Raw genomic sequence first — 15,407 nt, 5'->3', positions numbered from 1 at the left:
AGTTGCTCATCGCAGATAAAATAGGGATAATGGTACCTAATTAATATACTTGTGTTGATTAAATCAGTCAGTATATGTTAAGTTCTTAAAACAGTGCTTGCCACACACAGTAACGCCAGTAATTCCTACTACTTGGTTCTCCTGCCACTACTTCTGTTGCTGCTACTTGATCCTTACAGGATGTTTCTATACTTTACAAAACTCTTTTGTGTAACTTATGTCTTCCCAATCCTCACAATAACTCTGTTAAGATTAGTAGGTTGGGTACTGGACTCATCAGGAGGCTGAGGTTGGAAGGTAGATTTGACAAGGTTAAGTAAAAGAAAGGCAAAGCTGGAACTCAAATCCAGATACTTTAATTCCTTGGTCAGTGTTTCCTTAAACCCTGCCATAACTTTCCCAAGAATGGAGTACTCTACCTGGGAGTAGTTGGCAGATCCACTGGTTTCTGACTGGATGTGCTGGGCTGGCTGAATTGGGAGAAATTCACCTGTCTCTTCATCTAGTTGTAACTGAGCGAAAAAGGCTTTCTCTTGCTCCTTTTGGAGTTGTTCTTGTCTTTCCTTTTCAAGTTTTTTCTGTTTTTCCAGCTCATACTCTTTCCGTCGCTGACTGAAGTCAAATACTTCTCGACTTACTCCAAGATCGATATCTTGCCTCCAAAGTATATCAATCAAATCCATGTCCTATGTTTAAGACAAAAAAAGGAAGGAGAGAGATCATGGTTTTTAAATGGCAGATACCACATATATTAATTCACATTATGCCACTGTTGATGGTGGGGAGTGGGGAGATTACAAATACAATCTAAATGAGAACACAGATCCAATGTTCTAGAAGAGCACAGTTAATTCCATTCAATGAATCTATTCATTAAAGACAACAAACAACTTACAAACACATAGCCATCCATTCTAATCACTTGGATCATTAATGATAGGGTGATGGTAGAGGTCACTAAAGGGCAAAGTCACAAATGGTTTGAATGAAAAGAAATCCCACCCTTGTTTAACGCAATATAGAAATTAGAGCAAGCACTCTAAGCCACTGACTTATGAGAAGTGGGGTTTGGAAAACATTACTGAATACATGGAGCTTTCTTTAAACTTTGCTCAGCAAATATCCAGTTTATAGAGGGATAACTCCCAAGTTAAAGTGTCAATCTAGCAGTTGTGAAATGTCACCATTCTTTCCATCTTTCCTACACTAGATTGATTATCTTCTCCCCATCACTGCTTGCTACTCTTATCTCTGGGGCTCACCTATATGCCTGTAATCCAGCATTTTGGGAGGCCGAGGTGGGTGGATCACCTGAGGTCTGGAGTTCGAGACCAGCCTGGGCAACATGGTGAAACCCCATCTCTACTAAAAATACAAAAGTCAGCCGGGCGTGGTGGTACATGCCTGTAATCCCAGCTACTTGGGAGACTGAGGCAGGAGAATCGGCTTGAACCTGAGAGGCGGAGGTTGCAGTGTGCCGAGATCACACCACTGCACTCCAGCCTGGGCAACAGAACAAGACTCCATCTCAAAAAAAAAAAAGAGCAGACAGGGACAGGTGCGGTGGCTCACGCCTACAAGCCCAGCACTTTGGGAGGCTGAGGCGGGTGGATTGCTTGAGCCCAGGAGTTCGCAACCAGCCTGGGCAACATGGAGAGACCCTGTTTCTACCAAAACAAAAACAAACAACAACAACAAAACTGGTGTGGTGGTGCACACCTGTAGTCCCAGCTACTCAGGAGGCTGAGGTGGGAGGATCACTTGAGTCCAGGAGGTCAAGGCTGCAGTGAGCCTATGATTGTGCCACTGCACTCCAGCCTGGGCAACAAAGTGAGACCCTGCCTCATAAATAAATAAATAAATAAATAAATAAATAAATAAATAAATCTATGGCTCCAGGGAAGGATTAAAGGTATTAAGTTTTAAGACATAGGAAGAATCTTACAAAGAGGGAATGGTTTTGATGAGGAGAGGCTAGGCTTGGTGACTCATGCCTGTAATCCCAGGAGTTTGGGAGGCCAAGGCAGGAGGACTGCTGGAGCCCAGGAGTTACTAGCCTGGGCACAATAGTGACACCTGTCTCTACCAAAAATCAAAACAAATTAGTTGCATGTGGTGATGTGAGCCTGTAGTCCCTACTATTAGGGAGGCTGAAGTGAGACGATCGCTTGAGCCCAGGAAGTCAAGACCACGGTGAGCTGTGATTGCACCACTGCACTCCAGCCTGGGTGACAAGACCCTGTTTCACACACACACAAAGATACATGGGGAGAGAATTTATATGACTAGGCTAGGCATAGGAACCACATCCAGATTTTCCTAACCAAAAATGTGTCAATAGCAGTTTTTCTGCTTTTTTTTTTTTTTTTTTTTTTTTTTTTTTGAGACGGAGTCTCGCTCTGTCACCCAGGCTGTAGTGCAGTGGCCGGATCTCAGCTCACTGCAAGCTCCGCCTCCCAGGTTCACGCCATTCTCCGGCCTCAGCCTCCCAAGTAGCTGGGACTACAGGCGCCCGCCACCGCGCCCGGCTAGTTTTTTGTATTTTTAGTAGAGACGGGGTTTCACCGTGTTAGCCAGCATGGTCTCGATCTCCTGACCTCGTGATCCGCCCGTCTCGGCCTCCCAAAGTGCCGGGATTACAGGCTTGAGCCACCGCGCCCGGCCAGTTTTTCTGCTTTGTAATTTTAGTATGGAAAAAATCTAAATAGGTAGGAAATCTAAATCTGTTTCCATTCCACAGTCACCTATAGGGGAAATAATGAATTTGAGAATGGAAAAAAATCAAGATGGGGGAATGGGAGTTGCGACCTGGAGGCCAGTGGGTACAGTGTAGACACATGTCGCACTTTGCATTTCAGTTCTGCTGACAGCTGGCAATGCCAGACTTAGAGCTCTATTACTTTCAGCTTCCCAAGGACACAAATAACATGGTGGTGGTTTCAGTGAAGAGTCAGGCTATTTTTATCCAACGGAGGAGGAGCAGGCCACCCAGTCTGGAGGCAGCGCAGCTAGCTGGATGGCACAGGCCACCTGTACCCATGACTGAAGGCTGGTGTTGGAATCTTACATGCTGTGAAACCCTGCTCATGGGGCTAATTATTCTAGCCTTGAACAATATATAGTGTAAAGCACACCGAGTAGGCATAGTTAAAACAGCACTTGTAGTTAGGTATACCTCACTAGGAAATACCTAATTATTTTTAAGGCAGTATCTATTAAGGGCTTCCTAGATGCCACGCACTTTTTTTTTTTTTTTTTTTTTTTTTTTGAGATGGAGTCTGGCTCTGTCGCCCAGGCTGGAGTGCAGTGGCGGGATCTCGGCTCACTGCAAGCTCCGCCTCCCGGGTTCACGCCATTCTCCTGTCTCAGCCTCCTGAGTAGCTGGGTCTACAGGTGCCCGCCACCACTCCCAGCTAATTTTCTGTATATTCAGTGGAGATGGGGTTTCACCGTGTTAGCCAGGATGGTCTCGATCTCCCAACCTCGTGATCCGCCCGCCGCGGCCTCCCAAAGTGCTGGGATTACAGGCGTGAGCCACTGCACCCGGCCCATATGCTACGCACTGTTCTAAGTACTTTACATATAGAAATTATTCCTCAAAACAGCCTTATACAGAGAAAACATCCCTGTTATAAGAATACTGAGGTTAAGAAAAAAGAGATACTACCACAAAGTGGCTGAACAAGGACACATACCCAGGCAGCTTCAGTCGGGTTCATGCTTTATTAGCCATGAGCCTACACTAATATAAAATGGCATGGCATTTGCACATAACCTGTGCACATCCCCTTATATACTTTAAATCATCCCTGGATTACTTACAATACCTAATAAAGTGTAAATGCTGTGTAAATAGTTGTTATACTGTATTTTATTTGTGTATTGTTATTTTTTTCATTTTTCCCCTTTTTTTTTTTTGAAATTTTGTTATTTAGTTACTCATTTTGAGATAGGGTCTCGCTCTGTCACCCAGGCTGGAGTGTGGTGATGCAATCATGGCTCACTGCAGTCTTCACTTGGGCTCAAATGATCCTCCCACCTCAGCCTCCCAAGTAGCTGGGACTACAGGCACACGCCACCAAGCCCAGCTAATTACTTTTTGTAGAGATGAGGTCTTGCCATTTTGCCCAGGCTGGTCTTGAATTCCTGGGCTCCAGTGATTTTCCTGCCTCAGCTTCCCAAAGTGCTAGGATTACAGGCATGAACCACTCCACTGCGCTTGGCCTTTTTCCAAATATTTTTCAACCAATCTGCCATTGGTTGCATCATGGAACCAGAGGCTACATGGGGCCGACTGTATATATACTTTGCTTTGGAATCTTGGTAGTATGAAGTGGCCAGTCTGCAGGTCAGATTAAGTATGTCACCTAGATCAGTTTCCTGGCCAAGAGCAACAAAATAGCAACCACAGAGCATTCAGTCATACATGGCTATCTTCTCAGGGGGATTCCCACTAAAATAGACATGAGAATAATTTCTATTTTAAAAATTGATTTGTTTCCATTTTGATGGACATGTTTACCCAAAGGTTATCGTGGGAGATAGAAAATTCCAAGGTATAGAGAAACCTACTTTATTTTATTGATTTATTTTTTTGAGACAGAGTCTCACTCTGTTGCCCAGGCTGGAGTGCAGTGGCGCAAGCTCAGCTCACTACAACTTCTGCCTCCCGGGTTCAAGCAGTTCTCTCACCTCAGCCTCCCCAATAGCTGAGATGACAGGTGCGTGCCACCATGCCTGGCTGATTTTTGTATTTTTAGTAGAGACAGGATTTCGCCATGTTGGCCAGGCTGGTCACAAACTCCTGACCTCAAGTGATCTGCCTCCCTCGGCCTCCCAAAGTGCTGGGATCACAGGTGTTAGCCACCACGCCAGGCTGAGAAACCTACTTTAAAATTCTTTAAAAATAGCTTGGGCCCTTTCTTCTCAGTAAAACTAGATATATAGCAGAGTATCCTATCTAGACTTTCTGCAAACTGGAGCTACCTGCCCAAGCAAAGTATTAAGTGTTCAATATATTCCCATCTTCTAGGTACTAGCACCAAAAATGAAAGGAATGCATGATCCTGCAATCTTAATTGAACTCCATAAAGCAGGCAGTCCATGTTCCCACCCGTCTCAAGAACTGATGTGCAAAGTGTGCAAAGCTCTTTGCAAGGTCAATAAAAGAAACTCAAATACTTGTCCCTGCACCTGGGGAAAAGTGCACTTTGACACATCCCTGCCTCACTTACCCCAGACTTCCTGGGCCTGAGGTTTTTCCTTGTTAAAGAGATCCCAGGATGAAAATCAGTAAAAGGTTGTGACTTTTTCATGCAACTGAAGCAATTTAGGTTGCAAACATCTGCCCACAAATCTGACTTGCAAAGTATCCTTACAGCCAACTCTCATGAGCTGGAAGAAAATACTGAATGGAATTTACTCTTTAATTGTCAGTGTCAATCATGCCAAGAATTGAAATAACTATATTTAATTTCCTCTTTCCCCCTTTTCCTTCCCATCAGATGATAATATTTGAGGGGTTTAGATGGTTTTAGCTATACATTGTTTAATTATTCCATCGTCCAAGCATACAGATGTTAGTGGATCAAATGAGACATGTGAAAAGTATCTCTATAAATGTAAAATATGCAAATGTTTACATGTCGACAGTGATAGGCTCTACTACTTGCTGTATAAGTGAGACCAAAGTCCAGGCCAATGGATAATAATGAGGTAGTGGACCTAACTAGGAGGAGCCTAAAATAATATGGGGACTATCTAGATGGTCAGAAAGAATAAGTCAATTAACTTCTAAAATCATGGACGGCTTCATTGCTTGGTTCTTCCTCAGGGCAGGTCTGAATTAGACTACTATTAACATGTTGTAATAAAAAAGGATTTTGATCTCAGAGAGATTCTGAATTATTTACAAATAATAAAGCAAATTAATAAGCAAATTAGAAGTTTTGGTGGATATTGCTATTGATGGTTTTGTTACTGTTGGTGGGGGGGTGGTGACGGCAGTGGGCACCCCATATACATTAGCATACACTCTAACATAAATGTTTATATACATACACACACACGCTCAATGCCACTCAATTCCTGCTGTGAGTACCCTTCAATGGACAACTCCAAACCAATTCAATGTTTTTTATTTGAATTTCTCCTGACATGACCAGAAAAGGACACCTTTATGAATCCTTATCAACAAACAGGAAAAATAAGCCATGAAGCATTATTTAGACTAGCTCTTGAGCATCCTGTTCACGTTATCTGAAACAATGCTGGACCCTGGGAGACTAAGCAGATTCTGTGGCCCTAGCTTACTGTCTCCACCAAGAATGTCACCAAATGACAACATCTAATTGCTCTTCATTAGGCTGTGGGGCATTCAGTGCAATTGTAATAGGACCAAAATAGGTTTCAAAGTGTTCTGAAAGGTTTTCCTGTGTTTTTTTTTTTTTTGTTTTTTTGTTTTTTTGTTTTTTTTTGAGACGGAGTCTCGCTCTGTCGCCCAGGCTGGAGTGCAATGGCCGGATCTCAGCTCACTGCAAGCTCCGCCTCCCGGGTTCACGCCATTGTCCTGTCTCAGCCTCCCGAGTAGCTGGGACTACAGGCGCCCGCCACCTCGCCCGGCTAGTTTTTTGTATTTTTTTAAGTAGAGACGAGGTTTCACCGGGTTAGCCAGGATGGTCTCGATCTCCTGACCTCGTGATCCACCCGTCTCGGCCTCCCAAAGTGCTGGGATTACAGGCTTGAGCCACCGCGCCCGGCCTCCTGTGTATTTTTAAGTTTATATTTATGTGGCCAGGAACGGTGGCTCACACCTGTAATCTTAGCACTTTGGGAGGCCAAGACTGGCAGATCTGGAGCTTGAGCTCAGGAGTTCGAGGCCAGCCTGGGCAACGTAGAGAAACCCTGTCTCTACTAAAAATACAAAAATTAGCCGGGCGTAGTGGCACGTGCCTGTAGTCCCAGCTACTTGGGGGCGCGAAGGTGGGAGGACTGCTTGTGCCCAGGAGGTCGAGGCTGCAGTGAGCCAAGATCGTGCCACTGCACTCCAGCCTGGGTAACAAAGTGAGACCTTGTCTCAAAAAAAAAAAAAAGTTTATGTAATGTTTTTTCTTGCTATGAGAGATCCCCAAAAAAAACTGCTTCATAAAAGAAAAAAGCTAAATTTGAAGCAACTGTTTTGGGTTCCCAAAAACAGACATCTTGATCAAATTTAGAACGTAGCAACAATGGGTTTATTGTTATGGCCTTAATGTCAAACTCTGTGCTACTCAGATTTTCACATCTGTTTCAGCGGGCAAAATCCTGCAGAGATTTGATACTGTACGAAACATTCAAAGCTTTATGTTAAAAAAAAAAAAAAAAACAGCAGAAGTTAACTGAAGACTCACTGTTGGGGAGACCCACAAGTTCACTACTGTGTTTTGTGCTAAGCTAATATGCAGCGACCATTTCCTGTAAGGAGCCGTGTGACTGGGCACATGATTTATTCCACAAATGACCCAGCTCTCTGCAAGGCTCACACATCATCTAAGAGGAAATAATCGTCTGGGTGGAGCCCATAACAAACAAGAACATGACACTGGACAGGAGGAAAGGAAGTGCCTAAGGAAGAACCAAAACTGCTCTTCTGCACAGAAATCCAGGGCTTTGAGGAAGTGCAAGTCCCCCATGGAGGAAGGCCACAGTACCAAGTGTTAGATAAGTAGGGTTTGAGTAGAGAGAGGAAAGCAGGTGGATGGGCCACACAGCACTCCACAGATACTTCCTTACAATGGGTGAGAAAGCTTCCCAAGGGCCAGGCGAGCACTGGCCGGGAGCCTTTGCATCGCATATGGAGCAAATGCCGTCTGCCACTTGGTGTCTGAATTTTTTTGGCTCTTGTTCTTTAGTGATTCCTGAGTGTGTTCCAAATTATGTTGCTAGCTTGGCTTAGACAAAAGAAGACAATTTGATAAGAAACACAAATGTTGGACAATTCATGTTAAATCACCATCTGGCCTAACGGAAATATTCATGTTTAAAAAATATATATCATCATTTGCCAACTGGGTAATCTGTTACACATTTAGGGAAATCTGAAGTTGGACAATTAACTCATACCACTTTAAAACAAACATCTTTGTACCAGGATAAACAAAGAAGAAAGGACTTGAACGCAGACTCCATACTAAATATGTCTTTTGCAAGTCAATTTTAGTGCCTTGAATAAACCAGCATTTATCATGCTTAGATGATCCAAAATATCAGAAAAGATAACACAATCCCTGTCCTAAATTAAAGCTATTCAGTAAACTGAGACAAAGTATTTGAAATGAAAAGTAAAACGGTTTCTTTTAAACACTCAAATGTCTAATTAAGGCTTGCACCTCCCATTTCCCCCGAGTCTCCCTTCCCTCTCCTACCCTCTGCCTTGCCCTGAGAATGACAGGAAGGTGGTGGGAGATTTCCTTCTAAAAATATATTTCATCAATAAACTGTTAAAAAAATTAATTATACACACTACTCTCAACAGTAAGTGAAACTGAGCCTTGCTCCAAAGAGAAAACTGATCCTTGCTCTTTTTACTTTAATGTAGTATAAAGTTGGAATGTCTTAAGTTATTCCTTCTTAAAATCATGTATTTCCATTAAAAAAAAAAATCTTAACGTTATTCCCCTGAGATCCCTCCTTCATCCCAAATCTTAGTTACTAGCATTCAGAGTCTAAGTTACACTTGATTATATTTTTCTTTCTTTCATTTCATTCTTCATATTATTCCCAGGTGATTACATTATTTACCTGAAAGCTAAATCTAGTTCAATGTTTTTTTCCCATAGACATTGCCCAAGTATTTCTAACAAAACCAGGTGGAACATGAAACATATCCTACCATCTGGATGAATATAAACCAAATTAAGAGCTATATGAGGCTGCAAAAACATTTGAGGGCATGCTTGAATTTTGAGGAATTGATAAAATAACAGCCAGTCACGGTGGCTCACACCTGTAATCCCAGTTCTTTGGGAGGCTGAGGTGGGAAAATCACTTGAGTCTACGAGTTTGAGACCAGCCTGGGCAACATAGTGAGACCTCAACTCTACAAAAAAATTAAAAAATTAGCCAGGCATGATGGGACACTCCTGTAGTCCCAGCTACTTGGGAAACTGATGTGGGAAGATCACTTGAGCCCATGAGATGAAGGTTGCAGTGAGCCATGATCACGTACTGCCTTCCAGCCCTGTCTTAAAACAAAAGCACAAACAAAACAAAACAACAGAGATCTTCATTTACAAATTTCTACCTTGCAGTCATAATCCTTATTAAATAAAGCAACATGACACCAAGCAGATGTGTTTTTAAAATACATCTTGCTGATGACTATTACATTTCATAAACATTTACTTGCCTATTTACTTCTGTGGCTTCTCTCACACTGCATTAGAAGAATATAGCAATGCCAACTGTTTTCTCAGCAAGAATTCTAGGTCATTCTTTCTATTTGCCCACATTCCAGTACTTTTGGTTTTACTAGACTGATTTGCTATCTTGATTGTGTTGCTACAATAATTGTAAAGTAAGTGATTAAAATACAGAACCACAGAATACTGGAGACAAAAGGGGCCTTACAGTCCTCTAGGCCAAATGGAAATGTTGCCAGGTTTATTTCTATGTAACTACAGTGCCTTAAAAAAAAAACAAACTGGCTGAGCAACATGTTGTATACATCAGCAGAGACACTTAAGAGGTAGCAACAGTTACCACGAATCCAAGTTTTCCTTTCCCTTATCTTGAAAAACTAGAGACTTTTAACAGCATAAGAAAGCCCAAATACACACAAAGACGAATTACTCAACAAGTTAAAACCCTAGTTCACAAAATTACCATTCCCTGAGTTATAGAACCATTTTTCTACCCTTTTATCTTTCCACTAAAAGTGGTCCAGTTTCTTCAATCTGGCAGGTTACTATGTGCAGACGTTTTCATGGGCTGCTTCCTGTTCCCAAACAAGTTCCTCAGTCATGACTCAGTCTAAGAAATATGATCCAGCCAATTTACTGGAACTCTCACCCATTATGCTTGTCTGTAAACTGCAGAGCATGATGCAAAGATAAAGCAAAACTGGAAAGTGAAGAAAGCAAGAATTTGGATTATTTTCTCAAGAGGCACATGCAGAGTTCAGTCAAAAATATGTCAGAAAAAAAGTTAATTGCCAAAACAGCAGGTGATCCTACCTGCTACAAAGAGCACATGGTGCTGAATTTTCCATGAGAGAGGTTTCACATCCATCTGGGTCCCCAAGGAGGTTTTTTTTTTTTTTTTTGGTGGTTTGTGTTTGAGTAGGATACTGCTGCTAGGCTTCAAAGGACTTACGTAAGGGTTTCACTACTTTGCTGATAGAAAGGCTTGGTTTGACAAGCAAACATTAGGATAAATTTTTCTAATCTCCTCCCCATTTCTGAATCAGCCATGTATGTACTGAGTTCTAAATGCTGTCCTCCACAGGAGAGGAAATTCTCACCCTTGGGATTAGGTCTTCTACTGCCCTTAGAATGATCCAACCCTCCCCACTCCTGACCTGACTGACCCTGCCATATTACCAACAGAACCTTCAGGAACATTGGATCCAACTCCCTAACCTACTTTACCAAACCTCCATAGAAATTAACTGGGCATGGGACTAACCAGGTGGCTCGGATCTCCACTTTGAGGTCAAACAGCTTTGCTGCCCATGTTGGCGTACCCTCCTCCTCCAAGGGAGTCCCCCATGAGGATGGGCACACATACTCTAGCACATTCACACCGTAGGGCTTCTCCAGAGACTTCTGCCACTTCTACATTCCCCAGCTGATCCTTGACCCTCTCTTTTGGTCCTGCATTTGTAAAGACAAATTATTAGTTCAATCCTTGGGGTCCTTTTCAGATTTTTTTTTTAAAGAGATAAGAGTCTTGCTCTGTGGACCAGGCTGGAGTGCAGTGGCACCTTCCTAGCTCACTGTAGCTTCTAACTCCTAGGCTCAAGTGATCCTCCCACCTTGGCCTCCCAAGTAGCATGCATCACCATGCCTGGTTAATCTTTAGTTTTTGTAGATATGGTTCTTGTTATGTTGCTCATGCTGGTCTCAAATTCTTGGCCCCAACTGATCCTCCTGCCTTGGTCTCCGAAAGTGCTGAGATTACAGGCATGGGCCACTGTGCCTGGGCCAATTTTCAGATGTAACTACCTACAAATAGCTAAAAGTAATAAGTCAGTACAGTCAGTCATCCAGGTTTGGGAGCTAAGAAAGTACTAAATGCCATTTACTGCTGCTAGCTAGAGACCGTGTGTGCTGGTGGTATGAATTTTAGATACATTTTATTAACAATATTATTATATGTATAAAACACTTAGCTTAAAAAAAAATAGATCTTTGCTGGGTGTGGTGGCTCACGCCTGTAATCCCAGCACTTTGGGAGGCTGAGACAGGTGAATCACAAGGTCAGAAGATAAGACCATCCTAGCTAACACGGTGAAACCCCGTCTCTACTAAAAACACAAAAAAATTAGCCAGGCGTGGTGGCACACACCTGTAGTCCCAGCTACTCGTGAGGCTGAGGCAGGAGAATCGCTTGAACCAGGGAGGCAGAGGTTGCAGTGAGCCAAGATCGCACCACTGCACTCCAGCCTGGGTGACAAGGGCAAAACTGTCTCAAAAAAAAAAAAAAAAAAGAAAAAGTTAAAACTTCTAGAATGGTGGTGGTTATACAGGTGGTGGTCAAGATCAACGAGATTAGTGTAAATACCCTAAATGGATCACTGATCCATCTAACCATCTAACACCACTCCTCAGGTGCCAGGGAGACAAAGATGAGTAAGAGACAGTCTCTGATCTGAGTTATCAGACAAAGTGATGAGAAGTAGAAGCCCAGGCAGCATGGAGGAGATGCCACTAAATCGGCACAGAAAGACCTCACAGAGGAGGTAACAACTGCCATAAAGTGTATAACTGGCCTACTGTGTGAATATCCTTCCAATAAACAAGGGTTAAATCTATTTTCCAAAGGCCCAGCCCAAGTGGGCATTTGAAAGCAAAGGAGGCTATGGAGGTGGCAAGAACACACAAAAAGTAAATACATCTCGGCTGGGCGCGGTGGCTCACCCCTGTAATCCCAGCACTTTGGAAGGCCAAGGCGGGCGGATCACGAGGTCAGGAGATCGAGACCATCCTGGCTAACACAGTGAAACCCTGTCTCTACTAAAAATACAAAAAATTAGCCAGGCGTGGTGGCAGGCACCTGTGTCCCGGCTACTCAGGAGGCTGAGGCAGGAGAATGATGTGAACCTGGGAGGCGGAGCTTGCAGTGAGCCAAGATTGCGCCACTGCACTCCAGCCAGGGCAACAGAGTGAGACACCGTCTCAAAAAAAAAAAAAGTAAATACATCTCTATTCTCTTTATACATCCCTCGTCTCCCTTCTTGGTGGTGGCAATGTTTTCTGTCATCTCCCCTCCAGAGGCTCTGAGTCTCTAGCTCAAGGAAAATTCTCATACGTAAAGAGACTTCCTCCTCATATTTTGACTTTTCAGTTAGTATGACTCATCCATCTCAGCCAAGATGGGAATTACTGTTAATGCCACACTGTCACGGAATGCTACAACTGGAAGGGACCACAGGAATCACCCAGAGAGCCCCTCTCATTTTGCAAATAAGAGAACGGGTCTAAAGGGTGAGATCATTTGTGCAGGGTCAGAGGTCAAAGGATTAGCAAACTACTAAGGGTCTACTTTTCTAATTTTACAATTCTTGCCAAGTTATTTGGCAGAGGGAAAAGATCTTTGCTTCACCTTAATTCTTTTTTAATTAGCATCTCTTGCTCTAGCCTGCTGGTCTCACAGGTACCTAACAGCTTCTATTACACCTGGTGTTTGCATACTTCATGGTTTACAGGAGTGTTCATGGGCACTATCTCATTTGAGCCTCACTACAGTGAGGCTGTAGCATGAGGGAGGTGGGCCAGATATTGTAATCTTTTTTTTTTTTTTTTTTTTTTTTTTTTTTAAGACAGAGTCTCGCTCTGTTGCCTAGGCTAGAGTGCAGTGGCACAATCTCAGCTCACTGCAACTTCCACCTCCTGGGTTCAAGTGATTCTCCTGCCTCAGTCTCCCAAGTGGCTGGGATTACAGTTGCCTGCCACCACACCTGGCTAATTTTTGTATTTTTAGTAGAGATGGGGTTTTGCCATGTTGGCCAAGCTGGTCTCGAACTCCTGACCTCAGGTGATCTGCCCACCTCGGCCTCCCAAAGTGCTGGGATTACAGGCGTGAGCCACTGCGTCCAGCCTGTAATGTTCATTTCTAGATGAACACGTTGAGGCTTCAGGGATTAAGCAACCTGCCCCAAATCACATATTTGGCAAGTAGCAGGGGCAGGACTCCAACCCAGACCTTCTGACCTTGAGCCTGGGAAGCTCATCCACAGCTCCTTGGTGTTCATGCCACAACAGACACGTTCTGGAAACCACTTTAGCCCCATGCCTTCTCCCTAGGCAGGAAACTAAGGGTTGAAGGTCTGCCTTCTGGACACTCAGATTTGCCTGCCCCATACAACTTAACAGGCAAATCAGGCCAACTTACTTGCCTGAAGAGAGCTCAGCATTGCAATCAGGACAGTTCACTTGCATACAGAGAGTTTCGCATTGAAATCAATCTTCCCATAAAGCCAGTAATTACCCCATACTTGGTATGTCTTACAAGGTTTTCTTACTAGGGCCTGACTAAACTCGTCTAGGGCATGACAATGGCTTTTTAAAAATAGATACCAGGTGTACGTGGTATAAAATTTAAAAGTTGCAAAAGTAATCTCCCAGTTACCCTCCTCCAAGGCAATCACTAGTATCAGTTTTTTCCTTTTTTCTTAGGAAGCCATTAAATACACACAATTGCATATAAGCATAGTATCCCACACTCATTTAACATATTTTGAAGATGGTTCTACATCAGGGCATAGAGTTGTGAGTTGTCCTTTTTTTTTTCCTTTCTTTCTAAGACAGGGTCTTGTTCTGTTGCCCAGGCTGGAGTGCAGTGGCACATTCACAGCTCGCTGCAGCCTCGACCTCCTGGGCTCAAGCCTCGACCTCCCACCTCAGCCTCCTGAATAGCTGAGATTACAGGCACGTGCCACTATGCCTGGCTAATATTTTACTTTTTTTTTTTGTAGAGACAGGGTCTCACTGTGTTGCCCAGGCTGGTCTCAAGCAGTCCTCCGGCTTCAGCCTCCCAAAGTGCTGGGATTACAGGGGTGAGCCACTGCACCCAGACTTTGTCTCACTATTTTTAATGACTGGACATTATTTCATTACACACGTGTACTAAAACAGTATTACTTAATAACATAATTATTTAATCCCCTATCTAACTTTTGTTTCTTTTTGCCATTACAAATATTGCTATAATGAATATCTTGTATATAAATCATTTCATACATGTGTGAGGGTATCTGTAAGATAAATACTTAAAAGTGGAGTTGCTGGGTCAAAGAGTATATACTGCCAAATAGCACTACAAAGAGGTTGTACCTTTTACACTCGCACCAGCAGTGTGAGCATGCATTTCCCCACGCCTTTCCCAACTCATGTGTCCTTCACATCTTGTATCATATTGGCACATGGTACCCACTCAATAAATACATATGAACTGCTTATACAAGGCCTCCTACCTTAATTCCAGGATGATTTCAAAATCAGGCCCTTCCCACTATCTTTTAACAATAAAATTGAGGCCAAAGAAAGGAATAAAGGCTGGGCGCCGTGGCTCAAGCCTGTAATCCCAGCACTTTGCGAGGCCGAGGCAGGTGGCTCACAAGCTCAGGAGTTCAAGACCAGCCTTGCCAACATGGTGAAACCCTGTCTCTACTAAAAATACAAAATATTAGCCGGGCATGGTGGCGGAAGCCTATAATCTTAAGGCAAGAGAATCGCTTGAATCCAGGAGACGGAGGTTGTGGTGACCCGAGATCGCGCCAAGCCAAGATGGCGCCAAGCCATTGCACTCCAGCCTGGGCACCAAAAGCAAAACTCTGCCCCACCCCACAAAAAAAAAAAAAAAAAAAGAAAAGAAAAGAAAAAGGAATCAACTTCCACTCCAGAAGTGTCAGCCAGCAAACAGCATTTATTTAATCACTGGTGTGTGCCTAGCCATGCTCCAGCCAAGCTAATCTTCATTTGTGCCTTTGGTACTTGCAACACATTTTGTAGGGGCAAGGAATGCAGAGGCTGGGGTACCCGCAGATAAGACCGAGGTTGGGCAAAGTCTCAGGAACACTCAAATGTAACAGGCAAAATCAGCAAGCTTGGCCTTTCTAATAGACAAGGCAGACTTGAAAAAGCAAGTCCAGCCAGGTTGACCCATCTACTGGCTCCTTAAAGACCAGGAAAAGGCTTTCTTTCTAAAGA

At 43.4% G+C, this 15,407-nt stretch overlaps 1 protein-coding gene across 2 annotated transcripts in view; it reads right to left on the bottom strand.

Annotated features, from left to right (window-relative positions):
• Positions 1–15,407, bottom strand: part of NFE2L2 (NFE2 like bZIP transcription factor 2) — a 598,880-nt gene that overhangs the window by 3,274 nt on the left and 580,199 nt on the right. For both annotated transcript variants that reach the window (XM_050750574.1, XM_050750576.1), the window contains one exon: positions 420–686. In XM_050750574.1, the coding sequence (XP_050606531.1) occupies positions 420–686 (267 nt within the window). The remainder of the gene's footprint in view (positions 1–419; positions 687–15,407) is intronic.

This window comes from Macaca thibetana, chromosome 12 (assembly GCF_024542745.1).
Source record: "Macaca thibetana thibetana isolate TM-01 chromosome 12, ASM2454274v1, whole genome shotgun sequence".
NCBI lineage: Eukaryota > Metazoa > Chordata > Mammalia > Primates > Cercopithecidae > Macaca > Macaca thibetana.
Note: the sequence above shows the minus strand (reverse complement) of the source record. Positions and strands in the feature narration are given on the sequence as shown.